The following is a 25,516-nucleotide window of genomic DNA, read 5'->3' on the forward strand; positions in this document are numbered from 1 at the left end:
ACCAAGATTGAGAAATATTGACATGACAGTTAGTTGGTAATCTCACAGGCTGAAAAGTTGACTAGGCTGAGGAGAGGAGTCTTAACAACACACTAAAGTGCATGGTTTTGAACTGGGATTTTCCCAGAAGGACAGCATCAGGACCATTGTCAGAATTCTGATGGGGTCTGCAGAGGTACTCTCACTCTGCTTCTACAGGAAAGCGCTCTTGTTTGTAGGAGTTACACTAGCAACTTGAAGGGTTGGGATAAATATGTGCAACTTCTTCAACTGGAAAGTACATTGTTTTTAATTGTACTTAACATTTATTTCTGTAGATCCAATTTGTTTTGTTTTGTTGTTTAAAATGGCTGTTTCACTGTAAAGTGATCCCACACCCTGTCCCAGTGTCCTTAAAAGATAACCAACTGCTTGATGTAGAAAGTGAGAGCAGTGGGTGTAGTGCAGTGTGGAGTACAGGGGGGATTGTGGTGGAACACAGTGGTCAGGGGTAGTGATGGGGGGGGGACTTGCTGCAGAGTGACAGACTAGCCCTAACTACAGGAAAAGCCAGGTGGGTTGTTAGCCTGTTATCACATGCTCAGCACAGACCAGCACCCCCCTCCATCTGCAGTAGTTCATTAGCCTCTACTCAGTGACACTTGCTCTGGCCACTGTGGCTTTACCTACCTGCTCTGTGAATAGTTACCTACTTAAACTATCTCATGGAAATTTATGCAGATCAGGAAGAAAAGAAATAACTTTTATATTCCTTCTTATAAAATAGAGTTTTCCTTTGATCGTTGACCTTTATTCTATAGACCAGCTAGCATTTGATGTAGGGCTATTGTGCACAGGCTTCCTCAGTAATTATCTGCTATAGTCTGCATTGCATCCTCACTACCTTCAGCCCTCCCCCAGGACCTGTTTCCTTTACCTTTTAGCCCTGAAACTGGGTGTTGAACCCAGGGCCTCATCTATTCTAAGTAAATATTACACATTAGGCTATATCCCCTATCCCCAAAGTCTTATATTTTTTATTTTGAGACAGAGTTTCACATGTTGCCCAGGCTGACCTTAAACTGACTCTGTAGCTAGGTTGGCTTTTAACTTGTGATTCTCCCAAGTAACTCCCAAGAGTTACATGCAGTCCTCTGCTAGTGGGCTGTCTTACTCACTGGATTCCATTGCTCTGAAGAGATACCATGACCAAGGCAACTCTATAAAAAGAAAGCATTTAACTGGGGCCTTGCTTACTATTTCATGATCGTCATGGTGGGAAGCAGACAGGAATGGTGCTGGAACAGTAGCTGGGCCTGGTGTAGGCTTTTGAAACCTCCTAGACCACCCCCAGTGACCACATCTCCTCCGACAAGGTCACACCTCCTAACCCAACCTTACCAAACAGTTCTAACTGTGGACCAAGCATTCAAACATATGAGCCCTTTGGGCCATTCTCATTCAAACTACTATACGGGCCTAGATTTTTTTTGAAAGGCAGTTTCTCATACTGTAGCCAAGGGCAGCCTAGAACTATATGTATAGTCCATACTAGTATCAAATTCATAATCAGCCTCTGTCTAGCTTCATCCTCAAGTACTGTGACTGCAGGCATGAGCCGCCACTCCCATCCTTTATTTACATATAAGACTACCTTTAGGGTTGGGGTTACAGCTCGTAGCAAAATACTTTCCTAGAACACCTAAGGCCTGAGTCTGTATACACACACACACACACACACACACACACACACACACACACACACACCTACCTGTGAATCACATATTCAAACATCTGTCACCCTTTTTTGTTGACTTCAATTAAACTTAAACACCTTAAATACATAATTTATTAACCAAAAACTAGTACATAACACAACCTGTGTAACACGCAGGAATACTCTTTAACCAAAATTCATCACCCTTCTCCAATGTTTTATTGTAAATACAGCTGTCAAACAGTCGGAACATCTTTGTTTTTGCTTTTGAGACCGGATCTCTCATTGATGTTTAGGGCTCACTGGTTATAGACTAGGCAGGCTCCCATGTGCCCCAGAGATCCCCCCAGAACTGCGATTGTAAGCTCATACCACCACACCAGGCTTTTTATATGGGTGTGGGGTTTGGCAGGGCATGTTTTGTACTTGTATGGCAAAAACCTTCCTGCCTGAATAGCTGTCTGACATTGTTGCTGTTGTTAACGGACTCTCCGACCACAGCTTTGTGGAACTGGTTCTTTCCTTCCACCTTTTCCACCTTTAACTTGCATCCTGGGGATTGAACATGGATTGCAAGCTCACATGGCAATCATCTTTACTCACTGAGCCATCTTGCTGGCCCCAGTCCTGAGAAATTTTGACACTTACACAATCCGAAGACATACCACTTTTCCAAGTTAACATTGTTTGTGAAGATACTCCCTGTGTCTGCTACTTTAAATAGTTTGAGCTGCAGCATCTTCACTAGACAGGTTGAGAAAGCATGCCACATATGTTTTTCTTTCTAGAAGGTTTGACTTTTCAGAACGCCCACTTCCTCTGCCCTGTGATAACCTCTTGCCATCTTTCACCTTTTAAGCCTAAATTCTGTTCTAGGTACTTCAGATTATGATGTTTTGATGTTTAAGGGTGCTTTTTTGTTGGTTTCTTTGGTTTGTTTTTTGTTTTGTTTTGTTCTTTTTCTTTTTGTTTTTTGTTTGTTTGTTTCTGTTTTTGACAATGAGTCCTGCCATGTAGCACATACTGATCTGAAACTGTTTATGTAGCCCAGGCTGACTTTAAATTCAGATTTTTCCTGCCTCAGCCTTGAGTGCTGTGATCACAGACATGCACCACCATGCTTCTGGGCTTGTGTTTAAATGGCAGTGCCTTAGCAAGAGAAAGGATATTAAGGAGATATTAAATATGTTCCTGGCCAGGTTATGTTGCCAGCTACAATTGTTTCATTTAATTGCATTGTGCTATTTTAATCAAGACATTAATGAGTAGGAGGGTGTTGATGTAAGACAAGTTTGAGATCAGCTAAGATTAATTGTTGGTTTGTCCTTGAAGCCCCATGTTTTATTTGGCTCCATTAGTTCCTCAAGCACCGTGTAGAATCCTGGGTGAGTTTTGCCAGCACTGATGAGCTCCCACCGCCCTGGAGTTATTTCCCTCCATCCTGGGAAAGATTGGTTAGAGTACCGGTTCTTCCTTACAAATCTCCAAGTGCACATTCCAGTTTCAGGCTCTGCATTCCCTTCAGAGTTTGCCTTTATGCTGTGACAGTCTTACCATCCACCTTGTACGTAGTGTTTTAGTTCCTGTGGACTTGGTCCTCATGGACTGCAGCGGTTCCCCTCCTCACTTTGGAGGAGCATCTGTTCCAGATGTGTACTACGACTTAGGCAGTGCCTTATTTGCTTCTCCTAGCACTTTATAATGCACTGTTCTGTTGGACCCTGGTACCTGTGTTTCTGCTGACTATCCCACCTTTACCATCCCTACCTATGACTTCTATATATGGAATGTATGGCTTTAGTCTCTAGCTGCTTTGGGGGCCCACTATTTATCTCTTGTCTGGCTAGTTTATCCTAATGTGTAAAGTGTATAATATCCCCTGGGTTCACCAAGTTTCCTGGATGTGAAATATGACTTTTACAAAATTTGGAACATTTATAACAGTGATAGAAGTTTTTGGTTTGTGTTTTGTTTTTGTTTTCTGCCCCATGTATATGCTAAAGTGTTTGTTGGGCCATGGAGGCTCTGGATTTGTTGTTTTCCTATTCCTTTACTTTCTCAGACTCATATTTCTATTTATTTATGTTTAAATAAAATTGATCCTTTAGTCTGCTGTCTCTAAGATTCTAGTGCCTTAAAATTTTGTTATGCTTTACTTATTGTCTTAGGGTTTTATTGCTGTGGAGAGATACCATGACCATAGCAGCTCTTAGAAAGGAAAACATTTAATTGGAGCTGGCTTACAGTTCAGATGTTTAGTCCATTATCATTATGGCAACACGCAGGCAGGCATGGTGCTGAAGAGGTAGCTGAGAGTTCTACATCTGAATCCACAGGCAGCAGGAAGTGAAATGGCTTGAGCTTCTGAGACCTCAAAGCGCAGCCCCTAGTGACACATTTCCTGCCTCAAAGGCCACACCTCCTAATAGTGCCATTCCCTGTGGGCCAAGCATTCAAATACATTAGTCTTTGGGGACTATTCCTATTCAAACTACCACACTTACTTTTGTGTCAGGAGTGCCTGTGACACAGCACATATGTGGAGGTCAGGGGACGATTTACAGTTCCCATGTGGGTCCTGGAGATGGAACCAAGGTTTTTAGGCTTTGCAGCAAGCACCTTTATACACTGAACCATCTCACTAGCCCTTACCTGTTTTTCTTCTGAAGCAGATTTGGAGTTTACTAAAGAAAGGCTTTGATACAGATGTAGGCATAGAGCATTAAGAATGAATGTTAGAGCCGGGCGGTGGTGGCGCACGCCTTTAGTCCCAGCACTCGGGAGGCAGAGGCAGGCGGATCTTTGTGAGTTCGAGGCCAGCCTGGTCTACAGAGCGAGATCCAGGAAAGGCGCAAAGCTATACAGAGAAACCCTGTCTCGAAAAAACAAAAAAAAAGAATGAATGTTAGATGTGATAAGAACAGTAGTGCACACTCAAGAACAGCCACCAGCTTCTCTACAGAGCCACGTTGCCACATCTTGGCTGTTCTTGATATAAATTTGATAGCTTTTGAAGTTACATTCACTTACATTATTCAAAGATCTAAAAAAAATAGGTAGAAAAGTTTACTTACTCCTGTTGTTGGCTATAAGACTTTATAAAGTGGTTTACAAAATGCATGGTACAGGTTCACAGGCCAGGAGATAAAAACATGGGTCAAAGAAAGCCTTGTTAAGCTTAGGTCACAAGCCAAAACATATTTTGACTGTAAACATGGCTTATCATCTTGCTGAAAAGTCCTTCTCAGCCACAGAGATAAGGGGCTCCCTGTCCTCCCCATGTCACCTTAACTTCTTCCTCTTTCTCTTTAGCCTTAATTTTTCCTTTTGAGACTTAAATTATCTCTTTGAAGATTTGTTCTTAGTTTTTGAAACAGGGTCTCCCTCTATAGCACAGATTGGCTTGCAACTCACCATGTAGCCCAGGCTGGCCTCAAACTTCAGTGTTCCTTCTGCCCCTGCTGCCTAGGAACCAGGGTAATAGTTGTGAGCCACCACACCCACTTTGCAATACCTTAATCTTAAGGGTTGATAGTGGCTGAAGTTGTATTTTTTTGAAGCTTCTTTCTATTGGAGACCCTGTTCTCCAGGTATGGAAATTCAACTTGTCTGATCTAATGGGGATGAAGAGTGTCCAAGCTTGGAGACTGGAGGGTCATCATTTGACTGGCATTTAAAAGAAAAGCTATCATTAGTCAGGATATCAAACCACACACATAAGTATTACTAGGCCTGATCATAAGAGTAGCACCAGAAACATGTACTGTGTGCTTCTGCATGTAGAATCCAGAGGTTAACACAGAAAGGCTTCTTCAGTTTCTTCCTACCTTATCTTTTGAGACAGAATCTCTCTTGGAACCTGAAGCTTACCAATTTAGTTAGACTGGCTAGCCAGTGAGCCCTAGGAATCACCTGACTCCTATTGGGGGAAATATTAAGGCAACTCCATGTAGTTAAAAGGGAAGTTTATTTTGGGCGGTAACTTACAACAAGTAAAAGGATAGGTTACAGGGTCCGGGAGAAGTGAAGTGCAGTCCAGCAGTATTCTCCAGAGAACTCTGCTCAGTCTACTATTCAACATCCAGGATTACCAGGAACCAAGAGAGCTGGCACATCCAGATCTCGGGTTTTAAGGGCTCCTGTCTCAGCCCCGCCTCAGGGTCAGACCATAGGTAGGAGTGACAGTTACCAGAAGCCTCACTGGGGGTAGTACTTCCAGGTCAAAGCTGGAACAGCTACCCACTACAAATTCCCTCTCCTTAGTGCTGGGATTAGAGACACACCCTACCACACATAGCTTTTTACATGGGTGCTGTGCATTCAAGTTCAGTTTCTCATGCTTGCTTGGCAAGCACTTTACCAACTGAGCCTTTTCTCCATTGCCAGCAGTAGTGTTATGCCACTAGGACTCTTTTCTTTCCAATCTTTCCATCTTCCTGAATCAATATATGCCACATTTGTGGGGGATGTCTGTGGGGGCCAGGAAAAGATGCCCGATCCCATGAAGGTAAAGGACTGGGTGGCTGTGAGTCACTTTCGGGGGGTGTTGAGAACTTAACTGGGGGTGTCCTGGAAGAGCAAGAAATGTTCTTAACAGCTAAGCATTCTCCAGCTCCCAACTGCCTAGGAATGATGTTACCCACAGTGGGATGGGCCCTCCCACATCAATCATCAGTCAAGACAGTCTCTCACAGACTTATCCTCTTAGATTATTCTGGGCTGTGTCAAGTTTATAATCAAGGCTAACCAGAACTGTAGATGAATTTCTAAATGGTCTTATTAAATAAAAAACACGGAGACACATATAAGGATAAAAGCCTTAGATCAGGGAAATAGGGAAAGCCACCAGCCAACCTTACCTCACCTGCAGCTTCCAAATGCGAGTTACTTCCTTTCTACCCACACCTTTATTGCCTTGCTGTTCTGCCCTCTCATTGGCTCTCTTAGCCCAGCTACCTCACTTCCTCTTCCTACACAGCTCTGTCACTTTCTGTCCTGTCTGTACAGATCTCCAGGCCTCTATGGTTGGTACTGAGATTAAAGGCGGGTGTCACCATGCTTGGCTCTGTTCCCTAGTGTGGCCTTGAACACACAGAGATCCTGCCTACTAAGTGATAGGATTAAGGGCATGTGCTACCGCTGCCTAACTTCTTTGTTTAGTTAAAATGACTTGCTATTTCCTCTGATCTCCAGGCAAACTTTATTTAAAGCCCTATTGTGTTAGTCAATTTTCTGTCACTATAACAAAATATCTGAGGTAATTATAAAAAGAAAGAGCACTTGTTTTGGCTTACAGTTTTGGAGGCTGTTCTGGATGGTCAGTTGACCCTGTTGTGTGTTGGCTCAGTACCGAGCGGAGGCAACACAGCAGAGTAGGAGACTGTAGCAGAGTAGGCTTCATGACCTCATGGCTGAGAAGCAGAGCAAGAGGAATCTGGGATTCTGTCTCTTTTGAGAGAATGCCCCCAAGACCTAAGGACCTAAAGAGGTCTCACCTGTCTGAGGTCCATTGCACATTTCAGTGAGGCCATGCTCGGTACCAAAGCCTTAAATAAATGATCCTTGGGGAAACAGCTGGGAAGTCATTCCTCATTTTCACATGAGATGGTTGAGGTAAAGAAAAGGAAGTTGACTCATCTTGTGGCACATACTACCAAAACTAGTCAACCAGGCTGGAAGACTCCCTTAAAGGTCTGCTTCTCACCCAGTTGTATTAGTTGTCTCCTTCAGTCTTGTCCAACAGCTCCACTTCTAGGACTCTAGCCTACAGATAGCACCTGTAAATTCCAAACTACAGTTAACACCTGTGACATTGTTCATTAGGTCTGTTCTGATTATATAAAGTACAGTGAAGCAACTTGAAAATGCATATTCATAATCTACTGGATGAGATGCAGTTTAGAAGGAAAAAAATCGGTGTGGAGTATTCCCATCAGTGTTTGAAAAATAGGGAGGGTTTGAGAGAGACTGTCTACTTGTGCTCATATAAACCTGTGGTACTTCTGAAGAAACTGGTAAGATTGGGATTCCAGGAGAGGATGCAGCTGGCTGGAGAAGGATGGCAGTACATCCTTACTGTACAGGTGAGGCACTAAGTATATCAGCATCTTATTACTTGGTCAGAAACCTGAGGACCACAATTACAATTTGGAAATGGCTGAACTAGTTCAGCATACATCTGCCTAAGCCCTTGAAAAACTGCCTCAGACTTGATGAGACTGCTCCCTTCTGTAGCAGGAATCTTAAAGAGTCTTATTAATAAAAACAAACCCGAAGCCAAGTATTGGAGTGAACACTGGAAGATCAGAGAGACAGAACAAGCCACAGCTAACCTCACCTGGCCAGCTTCTCAGCTGATCTTGTTTCCTCAGACTGGATGCCTCTGTGTCCTCATTCAGAATGAATCTCAACTGAACTGCTTCTCGAAAGCCTGAATGCTTAACCAGCCAAAAAGCTTCTAGTTTCTGGTCCTCACGCCTATATACCTTTCTGCCTTCTACACCACTCCCTGGGATTAAAGGCATGTGTCACCATACTTGGCTGTATCCTTGAACACATGGATTTCTGCCTCTGGAATGCTAGGATTAAAGGCGTGTGCTACCACTGCCTATCCTAAGTATCTAGTGGCTTTTCTGTTCTCTGACCCCAGATAAGTTTATTGGGGAACACAATACCACCACACCCTTCCTCATCCCAGTCAAAGCCCTGTGGCTCTTGGATATCAGTCTCCAACTTCTGTCCACCTCTTCCCATCAAGCCTGTCCATCTTTGTGCAGGATCATTTCAGGGGCCTCTTAACCTTCCTTCCCTTGTTCCTCTTCTGTCCTGTTCCCTCCATCCTATGTGTTCTTTAAAAAATAAACTATGTGCATGTTTGTGCTTGCCTGAGTTTATGTGTATCATGTGTGCAAACCTAGTGGAGTTCAGAAGATCCCCTGGAACTAAACTTAGAGATTGCTGGGAGCTGAACCCTGGTCCTTTGGAAGAGCAGCCAGTGCTCCTATCTGCTGAGCCATCTCCCCAGCCCTAGCTTAGTACTCCCTGGTGTCTGCTCACTTTGTGTCTCCGCCCTGAGAGGTCCATCGCCCACACCATTGTCCACTAAGGACATAGCTAGCATTGCTTCTTCAGTCGGTGTGGCCAGTCCCAGCTCTCATTTTCTAAAGCAGTGCATGTGGTTGAGTTCAGATGGTACACAGCAAAGCCATAAGTGAAGTCTGTCCACGAAACCTCCAAGTAGTTGATTTTACCAGCATCATGCTTAGACATGGCTCGGTTTCAAAAGAGGGAGTGGTTTGTTAGTGTGTTCATTCAGCAGTAGTACTCTGCGGCCAGGGCAGAAAGATCCCTCTGTGGAGAGGCACTGGCTCACAGAATGCTCTCATCCCCAGCGGTCTCCTCACTGCCCAAAGCCTTCTCTGTGGCCTCCTAACACTATACCTACCCTAACCTGTCTAACCCAGCTCAGGCAGGGCTGCTGTGTTCTGCTTTGGTGCCATCTTGCTCTTTATGGTATCTGCACCATCCCCTCCTAACTTCCAGGAACAACTCCCCTTGCTCCTCAGAAAGTCTGTCATGTGTTTGTCTCCTCCAGCTGCCATGACCAATCACTGCAGCACTTTGAAGAACACAGATGTTTTCACCTCTAGTCCTGGAAATCAGTGGTCCAAAATCAGCTTTCCCTAACTCTAAACTCAAGGTGTTGGCCAAGCTGCTTCCTCCTAGGAGTTGTGAGGGGAGAACCTGTTGCCTTGCCTAGTGCAGCTCCTAGTAACTGCCTTGACTTGTGGCCTCTTCTACCATCTTCAAGGCCCATCATTGTACTCTGTCCTTTCGTCTTCAAATCACCGTCTCTGGTCCTGGCTTCTCACAGTAGCTCTTGTGAAGAGCCTTGTAAGTATCTCCAGAAAAGCTGCCTTATACATCTCTGTCCCCGTGACCGCCTCTCCCAGTTGAGTTTCTCAGAGACAGTGATGGGGTCTTAACTCCTCTTGCCTGTGTTGGTACAAGACTTTGGAAGCTCAAATGTTGAATAAGACAAGACAGCTGGGATTCTGTTGGCTGGCCTTGGATCTCAGCAGTCCTATTCATGGCTCTGTCCCCTGAGCAGTGATGATGAAGGCTCACCGTCCAGACCCTCACAGACCAGATGCTTACAGTCCAGCTAAATAGGTTCGCACATGAGCAAACAGGAAGCGGACAGGAGAGCAGCCAACACTCAGCTGAAGCAGCCAGTTTTGTTTTGTTGTTGTTATTGTTGATTTTATTGTTTATGATGTGAAAGGATTATGTTCTTAAAATTATAGGAAAGGAGAGATGAAACTCTTTAGATATTTTTCTGTTTAAATAAACATTTTCCTAGATTTTCAATATTTTCCAAAAATCATTTTGAATATATGGCCAAGGCAGAGAAAATAAAGAATTTGTATGGGCCGAAAATGACCCTTTTGTGCACCTGCTGGCATGAGTGGGGGGCAGCTACAGTGTGCCATCATCCATCAGATGAGTGTAGGGAAATGGTGAGCGATCTTATCACTGTAGGCTATATGACACCACAGAATTGGTGGGTACTCCTAAGACTTCTGTTAGAACTGAAGATCTTCCCACCTTAGTCTCCCAAATGCTGAGATTATAAACATGTACCACCATGCACAGACAACAGAGAGGCTTAAAGACTCTACCCTAGATAGATGTCCCCTCTGTTCAGCCAATTCTCACTGAGCCCCAAATGATTTTTGCATTGTCCTATACCTTCCAAGACCTTTGATGTCTCTGTTAGACTATATGGGTCATCTGTGTTTGTCTCTTCATGTCTATTTTGGTGTGTGTCTGGCAGTGTGTCGTCAACACGTATAACTTGAGATCCAGGGTGTTTAAATTTTGGCCGTTTGTTCATTTGAAGATGTGCTGAGTTGTTTGTCTTCAGAATACGCAGTGAGAGTAACTGCACCTCTTGAGCCCAGAAAGGGCTCAAAGTAGGGAGTCTGCAGTGATGCTGTTGCACATCAATATTCCAGGAGACCTAAACAAGTTGCTGAAGTTAAAGAAAAGAAATTTTTAAAACACCTTGTAGCAAGTATTTTCATTGGGAACACGTACTCTGACCAAAGATCGTGACTACTTGATGTGCGTGAAAGTCATATTTTTAGAATGTCATGAAAAATGGAGAAGCATATGAAAGGCGTTCTAGCTTTAGGAAATAATGCTAGTAGGGATTTTAGATGAAAGAGGTAATAAGATCTGCCTAGGCAGACTGAAGAGAGACAGTTTAGTAGTGAAAAATAAGGTTCTCAGACAAGTAAATGGCAGGCTGGGAAATAGAAATGTATCCTTTGAATGGCAGGGAGCCAATGCCTGTTTTTCAAAATGCAAGACTCTGAAGTTATCGTACCCTCTGCATCATTTAACTTGAACGTTAGAGGAGTGATCCTAGAGTTGAAGCGATGATGGCAGGAAATTGGAGTAAAGCCACCCAAAGATTAGGGTCCAATTTATAGATTTATTTCAGAGGCCAAGGTTTGGGTATAGATTGAATGTAAAATGAAGAGCCAGACAACTCTACTGCAAAATTGGATGCAAGTTAATGAAAGACAGATGTAATCACATGATGTTAAAGGCAGGCTTGATGTCTATGACTGACAACTTAGAAGTTAGGACCAATGTAGGGTTAGACACTGTGTTATGTGATAAAGTGTCTCGGTTGTCTAGTTAGTTCAGTTTTGAAAAGTGCTGTCCTCAGTAGACAGCACTGTAGCTTTGGCAAAAAATCCTGATTGAGTCTGGTAGGCAGCCTCTGTCCTGGTGTTAGCCAAGAACCCAGCAGGGACCACTGAGAGAGGCAGCAGGCAGTGTCCCTCCCAAGTCTGCCTCTAGTCTGGAGTGCTACTACTACAGAGAGAAACCACATCTGTATGTCAGGGTAAAGTGACTGGAGGAAAGGCAGGATCTCACTCTCTTACAATGATCAGGGATGCTTGGTGCCCTAAAGACAAGACATAATAAGGCTCCAAAGAGGAAAGGTGAAAGAGTGACAGACTGGGACTGGGAGGTTGGAAGAAGCCCAACCCATGAATGAACAGCAGAGACACCCCACCCACTGCAAAGGCCCCTGTGGTAGGGGAGCAGAATGAGTGTCTGCAGCAATCCCAGGTTTTGCTTGACCCCTGTGGCTAATACAGGGCTTGAGGCTGGTGACTGAACAGAAGGCAGGTAGGACCCTAGCAAGGCAGTCCTGCCCTACTGCACCACTTCCTTCTGCTACATTCTGGCCAAGCTAGGGCAGAACCTTCTCTGACCTCTACGTTTGAGTAACACTTTGTTCTTTATGCTGTGGCAGGTGTGTGTGTGTGTGTGTGTGTGTGTGTGTGTGTGTGTGTGAGATGGACTGCCAAGTAGCCTGTGGGCAACCCCAGTAATTGTTGACTAAGCTCCAGGACAGCAAAGAGAAGCTGCACACAGTGCCCTGCTACAGAGGAAGAGCTGTGTGGGTGGCTTGGGAGGATGTGCAGTGAGAGCTGTGTGGGGTGCTGGGCTCATTCTCAGACATTGCAGACCTCAGGGCTGTGTTTGTGTCCTCTGACTCATTAAAGGAACTGGCTGAAGGCAGGTTGGACTTGGCGTGAGTTCTGAGCTTAAGGAAACAACTCTTGATCCTTGCATCTTCCTTCCTCAGCTTTCTGTCCACCAGGAGCGCATCTTGCCTGTCCATCCTACAGTCACACGTGCGTGCCACTTGCTCTTCTGTTCTTGTAGCACCACAGTGCAGTTGTCAGAGCCAAGTGGTAATCTTTGTGGACTTGTTGGAGAGTTTCCACTGAACCTTCCTGGGCTGCCTTTGAACAGTAACATCCACGGAGACATGTCTTCTCTCTTCACCTTCTCCAATGCTGTGGCCTCTGACTGCCAGATCTTTCTGAAGTGAGGAATCCTGTTGCACACCCTGATTTAGTCAGAGTGACTCACCAAAAGTTCCTAATACTTGAACTGTATGGAGAACCTTTACCCTAAAGTTTGCTTTCCCTGGGGCTCCATGGGACAGACAGCACCTACAGCAGCAGGGTCTCGCGTCTCCCTAACTTTCCATCCTTAACAGCCATTTGGGAGGCTGCCTGCTGGGCCATGAATTTACATAAGTGTTTCTAAGAATTCTGATACTTGAGGAGCTCAGTATTCTTCCAGAAGTCCTCCTAATGCACTCTCTTGAAGATTACCTCTAATTAAGGCTCTTGCATGTCTGAGAATGTCTAACCATTGAGTTCATTGTCTAGATTGCAGTGATTGGAGTGTAGTTTAAGAGTACATCTCAGGCCTGGCATGCTGACTCATACCTAAATCTCAACACTCAGAAGCTAAGGCAGGATTGTGAATTCAAGGCTAGCCTGGGCTACAAAGGGAAACACATCTTTTAAAAATACACAGTGGGGCTGTTTACCTCCGACCCCAAAGGGCCATTTCTAGGTTCTTTGAACCGGAGTGGGAAGACAAAAACCCTTCATAGAGGACAGAGAGTAGCACTGGAGCCAGGCCTACTCCCCAGGACTTGAGAGTGGCAGGCTTGTGCTGTGGCCTTGGGGCTCCTCAGAAATGCACAGGCACTTGGCAGTTTCACAGTCCTGCAAAATGCCTAGGGCTTCCAAATAACAGAAACTGGCTGTGACCATGGGCTGGGAAGTATCCCATGGCTGACGTTGAGCCTCAGCTGAGAAGCATGTTGTGTTCCTGAAGCAGTGATCATCCAGTCCAGAGGTCACTGTCGCCTTGGTTCAGCTGTCCCAGAAGCCGTCCTTGTCCTCTTTTGTTTGGCATCATAATTCTTTGAGCTCCATTGTTGCCCTGGTTCTTACCTGACTGATTATGTGGCCTATGGTTCAAGAACTGGAAGAGAAATCCAAAATGGTCTGAGGTGTTTTGACTAGTGCACAGGTCCCTGAGAATGTTCATCTTTAGACAGTTTTCTCATGGGGCCAGTGAAATAGTTCAGCAGGTAAAAGTGCTTGCCTTGTAAGTACATGGGTGCACGTGCACACGCACCAAACAGCCTCACAATAATAAAAATAAGCCTTATTTTAAAGAAAGCTTGTTTATAACACCCACCTGTTTGAGTGACAGCACCTTGAGTTTTACAAGGGAGGCTTACTATTTCTTGGTTCTTTGATGAGGAAACTCAGGCTTCCTCCTCTGTCAGGCATATGTGCCTAATGCTTTATTTTAACAGAGGTTGCAGCCAGTGTCTGACCATCCCCGAATTCTCCAGAGGGTCGTGGTGAGGATGTAGTGGGGAGCTGGGAGCCTGAGTGCAAATCTCAGTGATGATTCCAACTGGGGCTGGACAGCGGTGTTAAATAACTGTGTTCTGATCGTTCAGGTCTCTCTTTATAGGGCATCCTTTATGACCAAGACTGTCCAGTACCAAAATGAGCTACATAAATTCCTAATCTGGGATACAGCTGGACAAGAACGAGTAAGTCACTCTTTAATTTACTATGTTTTCTGAGGCCCAAACCAAATTACAGCTCCAACTAAGCTGTCAGCATCCCTGTCGTCCGCCGTTCCTCACTTCTTTGCACCAGAGACACATTTACTTCCATTTGCGTGGGCCAGCCTTTTTCTTTTCAATTAGAGCCACAAAGTCCACTGATGGAGAAAGTGATAATGGGCACTGAGGGCGTTTTTATACTTTTTAGTGTCTTAAAGTAAATGCTGACTAACAGGCCTGATAAAGTTCTTTGAGCAGAGTGTGTGATTTGGGGCTCTGTCCTCTAGTAAAGATGTAAAAGAATTAGTGGTAGAAAGGGAGAATTAAGCACAGCTCATTTATAGCCGCCTTTTAAAAGCCAAAGAGGGAACTTTACAGCATATAAACTTTAGGTTTAAGTGGACAGATTAGCTAATGCAGTGCCGTGTGACAGGCTCTTAAAAGTCTGACAGGGAGCCTGTCTGCAACACAGTAGGGTGGGAACTGAGGGAGGGCGGGTGGGGGGCCAAGAACAGATGAGGAAGGGGGAGAGGAAACAGAAGCACGCCCTCAGCCTCGTTCCATTCTGGGCACTAAGTCCAATTTCCCCAGTGAGGTGCCTGCACCAGTCACCCCATTATTCAACTGCAATTTAATTTTGTTTTCAAATGATTCTGTCTAAACAGAGCACCTGACAGATACACGATACTGTCCTAAGCTCTTCAAAGTATAGCAGAAGTAATCAGGAGAATAATTTGTCATCACACTATTATCTAAAGCCACATGGATACTGTGTGCTGCATAGAGTCTGACAAGAGTTGTCCCAGACAAACGGAAGAACACTGCACTAGGGACCCAGGTGGAGCAGAGGTCATGCCTCAGCCCTGCTCTTTGCTGCCTTTAGTTGTTAATACTATGTATCATTTCCCAGAGCTGCCGCCCTCTGTGTTGGTGGCCTGTGTGCACCTCGAGTGGGGAGTTAGGGGAGTGGTACCTACCCTTCGCAGCCATCACTCTTCCACCCTGCAGAAGCACTGCTTCCCCAAGTCCGACTGATGTGTCTACACACTGCCCTGGGACTGTGCTGTTAGCCAAACACGTGGACTTCCCTAGTAGTAATTCTAGAAATCCACGGGAGTCTGCTTAAGGAAGGAGTATCAGGGAATTTATTAACATACAAGTTGGGGAAATACACTCATGAAATACAGTACTGAGTAAACTGCCGAAGTTGTCCTCTGTTCTGCCCAAGAGCGAATGCACCTGGCCTTCCGATGTCCCATCATGCCAAGAAGAGAGCATGACCTCTCTGACTTTCCAGTTAAGAGGTCACCTCCACAGACAAGAAGCACCGCCCTCTTCAGAGCCACATAGTCCAAGGTCATGGGCGGAGCAAATACCACTACATAGTAGTGATAGACATGCCTTCTATTGGATCCCAGGTTTCAGTTACCCCCTCAGATATGTTTTGATGCTCCCATGCTGTGATACAAGCTCCATTATCATGGTGACTTTTTTATACCGTGAAAGTGTAATGAATGCCCAGGCATGAATCTCCCCTCAAGTAGTCACAGGAGCCTGAGGACTATGACTACCTGCTTTGCCTGCCTCTTACCCACTTCCAATTGGTTCTTTGGCAGAGAGTGCTGCTCTATTGTGCAATCTGGCCTTCCTTGCCTGAAGTACCATCATGCAGCCCAGAACTGGGCGGGAGATGCTGAAAGGCCAGGCCAGGGACAGGGCCCTTGACCAGGAAACCCTACAACAGGAAGAGAATCAGGAGAGGAATACTGGGTGTGGCCAGTTGTCCTTGTGCAGAAGGACATGCCCAAGGCACCAGATTTCAGAGTTCATTCAAAGATTTGCCCATTCATCCAGGGCTAGATCTTCTAGGCCCTGTACGATACCTGTAGCTGGACTCCACTCCACTTCTTCCTGCCAGTGTGCTCTGGAGCATTAAACTTGTGTGCTTCTCCAGTGTACCACACAACTCTAGATTTTCTTGTCTGTCTTCGCGTCTTTGGTCCAATAACTGAAGCCTACTTCTGTTACCCAAGAGTAACTGTCCTAACCACCCCTGTTGCCATAAAGCTGTGCTGCTTACACTCAGATCTGGAAGTCGTCTTACGTTCTTCCTGACAGCTCTGTTGGCCATTCAGTTCTTCAGCTCTCTACTCTACTGACTTCGGCTGCCTTCACTGTCACTCAAGTGTTCTGCCGCCTTTTGACTGCTCTCCCTGTTTTCCTCCACCCAGTCCTGACCCATGTCACTACTCAGAGAACCCAGACCCTGTGGGGAACATTGATCAGACTTTGCTGTCTTCTTGCTCACCCTTACTCACTTCTGTCTGTGTTCTAAGGGACCCATGCAGCCCATTTGTCCTCCTCCACTCTTCTCCATGCATGCTGGCCTCCATGCATCTCTACCATCAGGCCTTGGAGTATACTGGTTCTTCTCACTGGTACCTCCTCTGTCACTTATAGGCTTCTTACCAGCTTTTGGCCTCCAGCCAAATGTCATTCCTCGGGGTTTTCCCTACCTCCCTGTACCTGAGCAGGACCTGTGGTTCATTCTCTATCATTATCAGTATTCATTTTCAAGACAATCATTACAAGTCGTAATGTCTGTCTACCTTTACTGACAGCTTCTCCCACCAAGATGTAAATGTCAGGAGCTGGGCCTGCGATGTCTTGCTTACAGCTGTAGTCCAGTGCTGGCACAGTATCCAAAAGCAAACTAATGCCCAGGGCTTAGTTGGGTGGCAGCAAATGAACTCTGTGTCCTGAACAGTCTTTGCTTGCCCTCAGCCATGGGATTGTCACCTATTTTCTTACTTTTCTGTCTTCCATTTAGACTGTGACCTCTTTGAGAGGCAAGGACTGCCTTGGTGTGTGCTCTAGCCCTTTGCATACGGCATTGATGTTAGTTTTTCTGTCGGCTGGTTGGTAGCCTGCCTCCTGACAGATATGGACAGATCCTCTCTGCCTACTGTAGTAGTGCATGACTCCAATGATAAGTTTCTGAGGTTCATGTGTTTATTGCTTAGCTCTCTGTAGGGGGAGATTCATGGTGGGGACCCAAAACCATTACAGAATGAAAGCCTTTTGATGAACTGAACACATGCCCTCCCCACTTGACCCTCACATCTGTTGCCACATGTAGTTCTGACAAGTTTCCTGTGATCACCAAGTGATTTCACTAAGTTGATGAAAGCAAGTAAGAATTGAATGGTATGTGAGTCCTTGACTGGGGGAGCTTGTTACAGAAAAAAAGGAAGAAGTACTGAGAATACAATGGTTTGTATATCAAAGGGTTAAGAAGCGCCTAGGAAAACAGATTAGAGCCCTTAGATATTTTTTCAAAGTGGCTGTTTCTGTGAGGCCCATGAGAGTCCACTGTGAAATGAAAGGTCCCATGTTGTGCTCTCTACATTCTAGCACAAGCAACTTGCCAGGCTGTCTGCTCACTGACTCAGACTTCTCGAAAAATCAGCGCCTGGCTGTAAAAATAAGCCTGAGCTTTCTCAAATGCCAGATGAAATGAAACTTGTTTTCCTGATTAAATTTCTTAAGACTAAGCATTTGTGAGTCCTTTGTCCACTGTTTGCAATTTGAGTGAGTTTATTTTGTCACTGTTTCTCCAACTTATCCTTCACTAAGACTCCTGGGGTGTGCCAAGACAGCCCAGCACGTACACAGATGGCCACCATGAATGCATATCATAAGTGAAGGGCAGCATCCTCAGTGCTGCCTAACTCTGTGATAGTCTAGAAGTCTTCTCAGCCACACTCCAGCAGCCTTATTTGCAACCCTGTATTTTCCTGTGCTTGTTCTGGTTTATTGTTCCACAGAGGTCAGAACAGCTTGAGGTTGCATCAGTTTTTACAGTACTCACATAAGCAGATGTTGTCAGTGCTTAAATTGGGACAAGGATAGCTTAGGAGCATCCAGAGCTGGGATGGGCAGACCATGGGCCATGTTGAACCAGCCACCCTCTTGTAAATAAAGTTTTATTTGAACACAGGCATGCTTATCTGTTCATTTTGTGTGTGCTTTTACTCTATAGTAATCCTGATCCAAAAATACTGTGACACAAATCAGAGGGCCACAGAGCTAAAGTTATTTATTGTCTGATCCTCAACAGGGGAAGTTTGCTGTCCCCCAATCCAGAGCTAGATTTGGGGTACAGGTGTGATGACATCTTTGGACCCTCCTTATCTGTGTCCATCATCTTTCTTCACCAGAACAATATGGGAGACTTTCCAAGTCAGCAACAGGGGTGTCACCCAGACTGGCCACCCTGGCTTATAAATAAATGTTGGATAAGACTTTACAAAGTAGCTTTCGAAAGTGCTGCCAAACAACCAGTGACCAAGGTGGAAGCAACGTGGCACGGGCATGGTCCAGGCCTCACAGGCATGCCTGGTTAGCTCCCAAGGGTGTGGCACTGAGTAGCAAGGAATCAAGCGGAAAATGTCTTTTTAAGATTATGGTATTGGAAAGATGTTGTCTGAGAGGGTTAGGTCGCTAGGCAAGAGCGGCAAGCCCTGAAAAGACACATCCCAGAAAGGAGAACCCTCAAGCCTGGGTGAATATGCAGAGGGGACATTGCAAAGCCCAACAGAAATCAACAGGATGACAAGACTGAGCAGACTCACTGGTGCTTCTTATAGCAGCACTGGAGTTTAAACCCAGTCTGCCACATTAGAGGGCATTGATTAACTCCTTGAGCATTCTGATGAAGCATCTCATTCAGAGGAGAGAGAGAGTGTCCTGGATTTCAGATCCAACCCACACAGAGCCATCCTAACAGTGCACAAAATCAGTCTGAAGATGATGAGAGTTACTTACCGCTCTTCAAAATGGCAATGTGGGAGACATGGCCAGTGTGCCATTGTAATTGTTACTTGTATGGAGAAACGAGAACAGAGATGATCCTGTGATGGGAATCTACAGCCACAAAGTTGAAAGTATGTCTTTAAGTATGTCCAAAGGTTCAAAGAATGGCAGGCTGACTACAGATGGGAAGCTTAGGCAGAGTGGAAGTTCATGAAGACTATGATGGAAATGCCAGGATTGAAAGCCACAGTGTCAAGAAGCAAAGTTGGCGGGGTGGACAGTAGAACGGTTCACTTGGGGACCAGGGGAGGAAAAGCCAGAAAAGTCTGAGTGTCTCAACAGCCTAGAGACACAGTCAGCTGAGTAAAGTAGAGCTGGCATCCAGAAGGACCGAAGAAGGGATGGGATGCAGGTTAAAGACAGTGCTTCTGTAATTGATGGCCAGACTTCTCCAGTGTTTAGTGAAACATCAACTCTCAAATCTCAGGGCTTTGGTAAACCTTTAAGTACAACAAGGACCCTAGTCAAACTGCCAAATAGTGAAGATAAAGAGAAAACCCTCAAATAGCCAGAGATGTATTGTGTACCAGAGAACAGTAGGAGTAGAGGTTGACTTCTCACAGAAGCAGTGGGGGCAGGCCAATAGACAGAATCTCTAGCATGCTGTGGGCATGCAAACAAGTCAGTCTGCCAAGATCGTTTTCCAGATACGAAATCAAAGTAGTCTTAGAAAGAGTGAGAGCAGAGAGTTTCAGTAGTAGCAGCCACAGAATGGCCGCTCACATCCTACAGAAAGAAAGAATGAGCCAGGTGGTGCACAACCTTTAATCTCAGTACTCAGGAGGCAGGGGCAGGTGGATCTCTTGTGAGTTGGAGGCCAGCCTGGTCTACAGAGTGACTTCCAGGACAGATTCAAAAGCTACACAGAGAAACTCTGTCTTGAAAAAAAAAGAAAGAAAGAAAAGAAGAAGAAAGAGTGAGCAGTGCAGATGATGGAGGGCGAAGAGCATCATTTTTTTTCTTCTCTCAACTTCTGGACACCTGGTGATTTCCTTCAATAATAGTGTGTGCATTTGAAGCATTTAGCAACAGCAGCCAAAGAATGGTGAAGTAAATGAGGTTAAATTCATGCAAGGTTCTAATAGGCAAGGTTCAATTCATGTGAGATTCTGATGTTTTATAGGAAGCATACATTTAAATTAGAAGTGGATTAGAAAAAACTTATATTGTAGTTGCAAGAACGACCACCTAATAACTAATGCAGGAAAGTATAACTAAAAAGCTAAGAGAAGGGGCCTGGGCTGGGCACACTAAGCCTAGAGCTGATCCCCAGCACCACGAAGCCAGGAGCGATGGCTCATACCTATAATCCCTTCACTCAGGAGATGAGGCAGGAGTATCAGCAGTTTAGGGTCACCCTTGGCTACATCACGAATTCGAGACCAACCCTGGGTACAAAAACTTAGTCACTGTGGAGAGAGGAAGAAAGAATGAATGGGGAGTTTTTAAAATTTGAACAGATTTGCAACAAAGCCCAAGACCAGTGTCCAGACACAGCATATGTTCTTAGATGTAAAAGGACCAAGCACTCCTCAGAGCAGGCAGAGGTGGCAGAACTGCCATATGACAGACCTCAGCTGTGCTGCTTAAAGAAATGTGCACACCTGTGCTCAGAGAAGAGAAGATGAGAGGATGGAAAAGGATTTTCTATGCAGATTATAAGCAAAAAGGAGAAAAACAACACTGTGGTTATGTTCCATCTGCAGATGGACTTGAGGGCAAGTGTTACCAAGGTTGGGGATCTTGGGGATTGTCTCTGTTGACAGAAATGCTTTGACTTTGTGATGAGCATTTACATGGGGATTTACATTTGTCCTCTTACACATTGTAGACTTGCAATCAGCTTCTCTTGGTGAGAATTGCCCTTATAAAACTAGAGAAAGAAATGACCCTGTAAAGGATGTTGCCATCACAAGTACGTCCAGAGTGAAGGCAGCTAGGACCATGATCCTAGTTCTGCCTGCATGCTGCTGTCTCATTCTCTTACACTGTGCAAGTCAGTCCAATATTTTAAATGTTTGTCGAGCAGAAAGGACTGAAACTGGCTGGCTGGTAGCTCTTGGATACCCTATAGTGCATGAGATCCATGCCAGACCCTAGCAGTCATGGCATCTTCCTCATGGGGGTAGAAGGATGACCATGAACTCAAAAGACATACAAGAGCCACATGTGTATGTTCTATGTATACACCCAATGTTCTCTCAGGATAGTGCCTGTCAACCAACCACCACAAAGGGAACAGTATACAGTTTAGGGATGTTGCATCACTCTTGGGGACCAGGCTTCAAAGTTAGGGTATAAGATGAAGGCATGACACTTTGGTGGGGGAAAGCCACACTGGAACATTTGCCCGCCACCCAAATTTGAGTGAGGAAAGAGATTCACATTTTCTGTCCCACACTCCTCAAAGGAAATGGCCTGCTGAATTACCCTCACTTTGAGGATAGTCCTTTCTCCAAGTCCCTCTAGTATGTGGTGGGAAGAGGCAGAAACTACTGATAGTGTGACATTGTGGAAGTGAAATGAGACCTATGTATGCAGATGTCAGAAAAGCAAGTTGCAAAGTCGTGCAAGTAGTGAATTTAAATATGCATTCATGTCTAGGAGAACTGTTTACAGCAGTGGTTTTTTGTTTGTTTCGTTTTGTTTTTTAATTCATCTATTTATTTTACAGCTGGGTGGTAGCCTCCCCGACTTCCTCCCCTCCTATACCCTCCTCCCCCACCCCCTCCCAATTCCCAATGCCGGCCTCTTCTGTCTCCATCCAGGAAAGGGCAGGTTGCCCATGAATATCAATAAAACATGACATATCAAGTTGCAGTAAAACTAAGCACCTCCCCATGTATTAAGGCTGGCAAGGCGACCCAGTATGAGGAGTAGGATCTCAAAAGCCAATAAAAGAGTCAGAAACAGCCTCTCTTCCTACTGTTAGGAGTCCCACAAGAGGACCAAGCTACATAAAATTGTAACATATATGCAGAGTGCTCAGGTCAGTCTGATGCTGGCTCCCTGGCTGTCAGTTCAGTCTCTGCGAGCCCCTATGATCCCAGGTGAGTTGATTGTGTGAGCCTTCCCATAGTGTCCTTGACCTCTCTGGCTACAGCAGTGTTTTTTGGTTTTTCGAGACAGGGTTTCTCTGTGTAGCTTTGCGCCTTTCCTGGAACTCACTTGGTAGCCCAGGCTGGCCTCGAACTCACAGAGATCCGCCTGGCTCTGCCTCCCGAGTGCTGGGATTAAAGCGTGCGCCACCACCGCCCGGCTACAGCAGTGTTTTTATCTCCTTAGTTTGGGAAGCCAAAGTTTAAAGGACTATTGAACAAATGAATTTGGGAATTACAACGTTGAGTTCAATTAAAAAGCTTTCTTAGCTGAAAGAATTGTTTATAGTCCCATATTCAGTTCCTCTAAAGCTGTTTTCTAGACCATCTTCTGAGACATTCCAGCACTACCATCAGTCTCGGCCTTTAGTAATTACAGGTTCATTTGCTGTGAAACATTATGTCATCTTCTGTGGCTTCAGAGAAAGATTACCTTTTGTGCAGGGATAATGGACTTGAGTCTGTAAGAGGCTATCCTTAACTGGCCGTCCCAGTTTCATTGCTTCTTCTCCCTCTGCAGTTCCGTGCCTTGGCACCGATGTACTATCGAGGCTCAGCGGCAGCCATCATCGTCTATGATATCACAAAAGAAGTAAGACTGTATTTATTTCTTCTTAGACGCTATCATCTGTTGTTCAGGCCTCTAGCTACTCTCCTTTGCTGTTGCAGGAGACGTTTTCAACATTGAAGAACTGGGTGAGAGAGCTCCGCCAGCATGGTCCCCCTAGCATTGTTGTTGCCATTGCAGGGAACAAATGCGATCTTAGCGATGTCAGGTGAGTTATTAGACAAGAGATCCCCATGCCGATTACATGTGCTTTTTCTAATGAGCCACATCCCTGGTAAGAGTCTAGCTTTTATTTTATCTCTGACATTGAAAAATTTCTTGTGTTATGTGGTTGGCCCTGAAGTTTCAAGCTAAAATGAAGACTAAAGGCATTTGGAGTTAATTATATTACATGTAGACAGGCGTGTAATTTACTCAAACATTGGTGGTATCCCACATGACATTATCTGAGATCGTTGCCTCTCAGGCTGCTATGACACAGAGTAACTGAATCCAAAAAGTGCATTTTATTGACAGTTTCAGTGTACCACATCTGATTCCCAGAGCCAGGACCTTGTTTTGTTTTGTTTTGCTTTGCTTGGGGTGGGGGGCTATTTGTTTAATATAGGAGTTGGAGAAAATCTTGTCACAAAAATTGTGTAGCTGGGAAGACTGTCTGGGCTCATGCTGCAGCTGATCCGGTGTCCTTCTGTACGGGGTGGAATGAAGGGAAGGTCTTCAGAGCAGAACCTCTGATTAGCAATTGTTGCCTTCCAGAGAAGTCATGGAGAGAGATGCGAAGGACTATGCCGACTCCATTCATGCCATCTTTGTAGAGACCAGCGCAAAGAATGCAATAAACATAAATGAACTCTTTATAGAAATTAGTAAGTATCCCTGCATTTTTCGGGTTTCCTCTGTTCAGGGCAAACACAAACAGAATTTTCTTTCTAGTTAGAACCCAATTTGTTTGAAGTAGTCTCTGAGACTGTGTCTATGAAAGGAGAATTTAGCAGATGAGGATGGTCAGTGTCTCTGTCAAGGTGGGGTTTCTGGAGAGGTATTGCTTGGTAGTGAGTACCTTTCCAGAAAGAAAGAATGTCTCTCTGTGTTGCAGCTGCCTTCTGCTCTCCTCTTCTAAACATGTTTGAGTTACTCATCCAAGGCCATCAGAAATGAACAGAATAGTCTGGAAAGATGGCTTAGTGGCTAAGAGCATACACTGCTCTTGCAGAGGACCTGAGTTCATTCCCAGCAGGTACATCGTGCTCACCGCCACCTGTCACTCCAGCTCCAGGGGATCCAGCACTTCCAGCCTTTGAATGCAGCTGTGCTCCTGTGCTCATACCTATACACAGACATGCACAGGGTTAAAAATGACTAAAGATTCTAGAAGAAAAAAAGAACAAAATAACTCAAGGGAAATGAAATGTGGGTATGGTCTGTCTGTAAGAAAACCTCAAAACTTAGTCCTCGGCAAGGGAAGGGTCAGATCTCTTCCCCCTTCTCTTCCTTCAGTGTTAGTGTGTTGATGGTAGGTGAGAGAAGCTGGTTCATGCCTTTGGGATTCTCTGCAGATTGCTTCTGTTTATTCATTTCATTCAAATTCATCAAAATATTTATTGGGAACTGTTACAGACTCAAGGGAACCAGCCTAAAGAAGACAGACACAGCCCTTGCTCTCCTGGAGTGCGTGTTCTGTTGAGCGAGTCAAGCAATGAACTCCAGATAAATAGGTTCATTCCACATAATAATAAGAGTTATGAAGAAAGCAATGAAATAGATGTAAGCGGGTGTGCAGAACGTCCAAGAAAGCCCCTCTGGGGAAAAGAGTTGGAAGCTGAGGCCTGATGAATATCTCTGAGGCAGGGGGATGGGGGCTGAGGCCTGATGAATATCTCTGAGGCAGGGGGATGGGGGCTGAGGCCTGATGAATATCTCTGAGGCAGTGGGGTGGGGGCTCAGGCATGATGAATATCTCTGAGGCAGTGGGGTGGGGACTGAGGCCTGATGAAGGTCTCTGAGGCAGTGGGGTGTGGGGCTGAGGCCTGAGGAAGGTCTCTGAGGCAGGGAAATGGAGGCTGAGGCCTGAGGAAGGTCTCTGAGGCAGTGGGATGGGAACTGAGGCCTGAGGAAGGACTCTGAGGCAATGGGATGGGAACTGAGGCCTGAGGAAGGACTCTGAGGCAGTGGGATGGGAACTGGGGCCTGAGGAAGGTCTCTGAGGCAGTGGGATGGGAACTGGGGCCTGATGAAGGACTCTGAGGCAGTGGGGTGGGGGCTGAGGCCTGAGGAAGGACTCTGAGGCAGTGAGGTGAGGGCTGAGGCCTGACAGCACAGGCCTCAAAAAACTGGATTACTTGCTTTCACAGAGCATAGCCAGCTCCCAAATGGAGGGAGCAGCCATCCAAGCATAGTGCATTTACCCGTTAACTGCCCTTAGGTTGAAATCCCAAGTAGCTGGAAGCTCTAAGAGCTCTTGGCCTTGGTGAAGGTGAAAGTCAGGAAGTGCAGGGCCCACCAGGGACTTTCCCAGGGAGCAGAAGGGCAGTCCCCATGGGCTGGACCAGGAACAACAGTTAGGGCCGCTCTGCGTTCCAGAGACTAGGTGTGCTTTGTTCTCATTTTGTGTTTCCTTTTTGAGGCAGGGGCTCAGAGTCTCACTCTTTAGCTCAGGCTTGAACTCACAGCAGTCCCCCTGCCTCAGCCTCCAAAATGCTAGAATTTATGAGTCCAAACATCTAGTTCTGCAATGGTTTAGATGGCTCAGAGATCTGGATTTTTATGTATGTGTTCCATTGTTTTAGTTTAACTACTAATTTAAA

At 45.4% G+C, this 25,516-nt stretch overlaps 1 protein-coding gene across 1 annotated transcript in view; it reads left to right on the forward strand.

Annotated features, from left to right (window-relative positions):
- Window positions 1-25,516, forward strand: part of Rab22a (RAB22A, member RAS oncogene family) — a 46,643-nt gene that overhangs the window by 16,800 nt on the left and 4,327 nt on the right. Inside the window, exons 3-6 of the mRNA XM_059262020.1 lie at window positions 14,075-14,156; window positions 22,665-22,736; window positions 22,814-22,920; window positions 23,469-23,578. Of these exons, the coding sequence (XP_059118003.1) occupies window positions 14,075-14,156; window positions 22,665-22,736; window positions 22,814-22,920; window positions 23,469-23,578 (371 nt within the window). The remainder of the gene's footprint in view (window positions 1-14,074; window positions 14,157-22,664; window positions 22,737-22,813; window positions 22,921-23,468; window positions 23,579-25,516) is intronic.

The sequence above is a fragment of the Peromyscus eremicus genome, chromosome 4 (assembly GCF_949786415.1).
Source record: "Peromyscus eremicus chromosome 4, PerEre_H2_v1, whole genome shotgun sequence".
Taxonomy (NCBI): Eukaryota; Metazoa; Chordata; class Mammalia; order Rodentia; family Cricetidae; genus Peromyscus; species Peromyscus eremicus.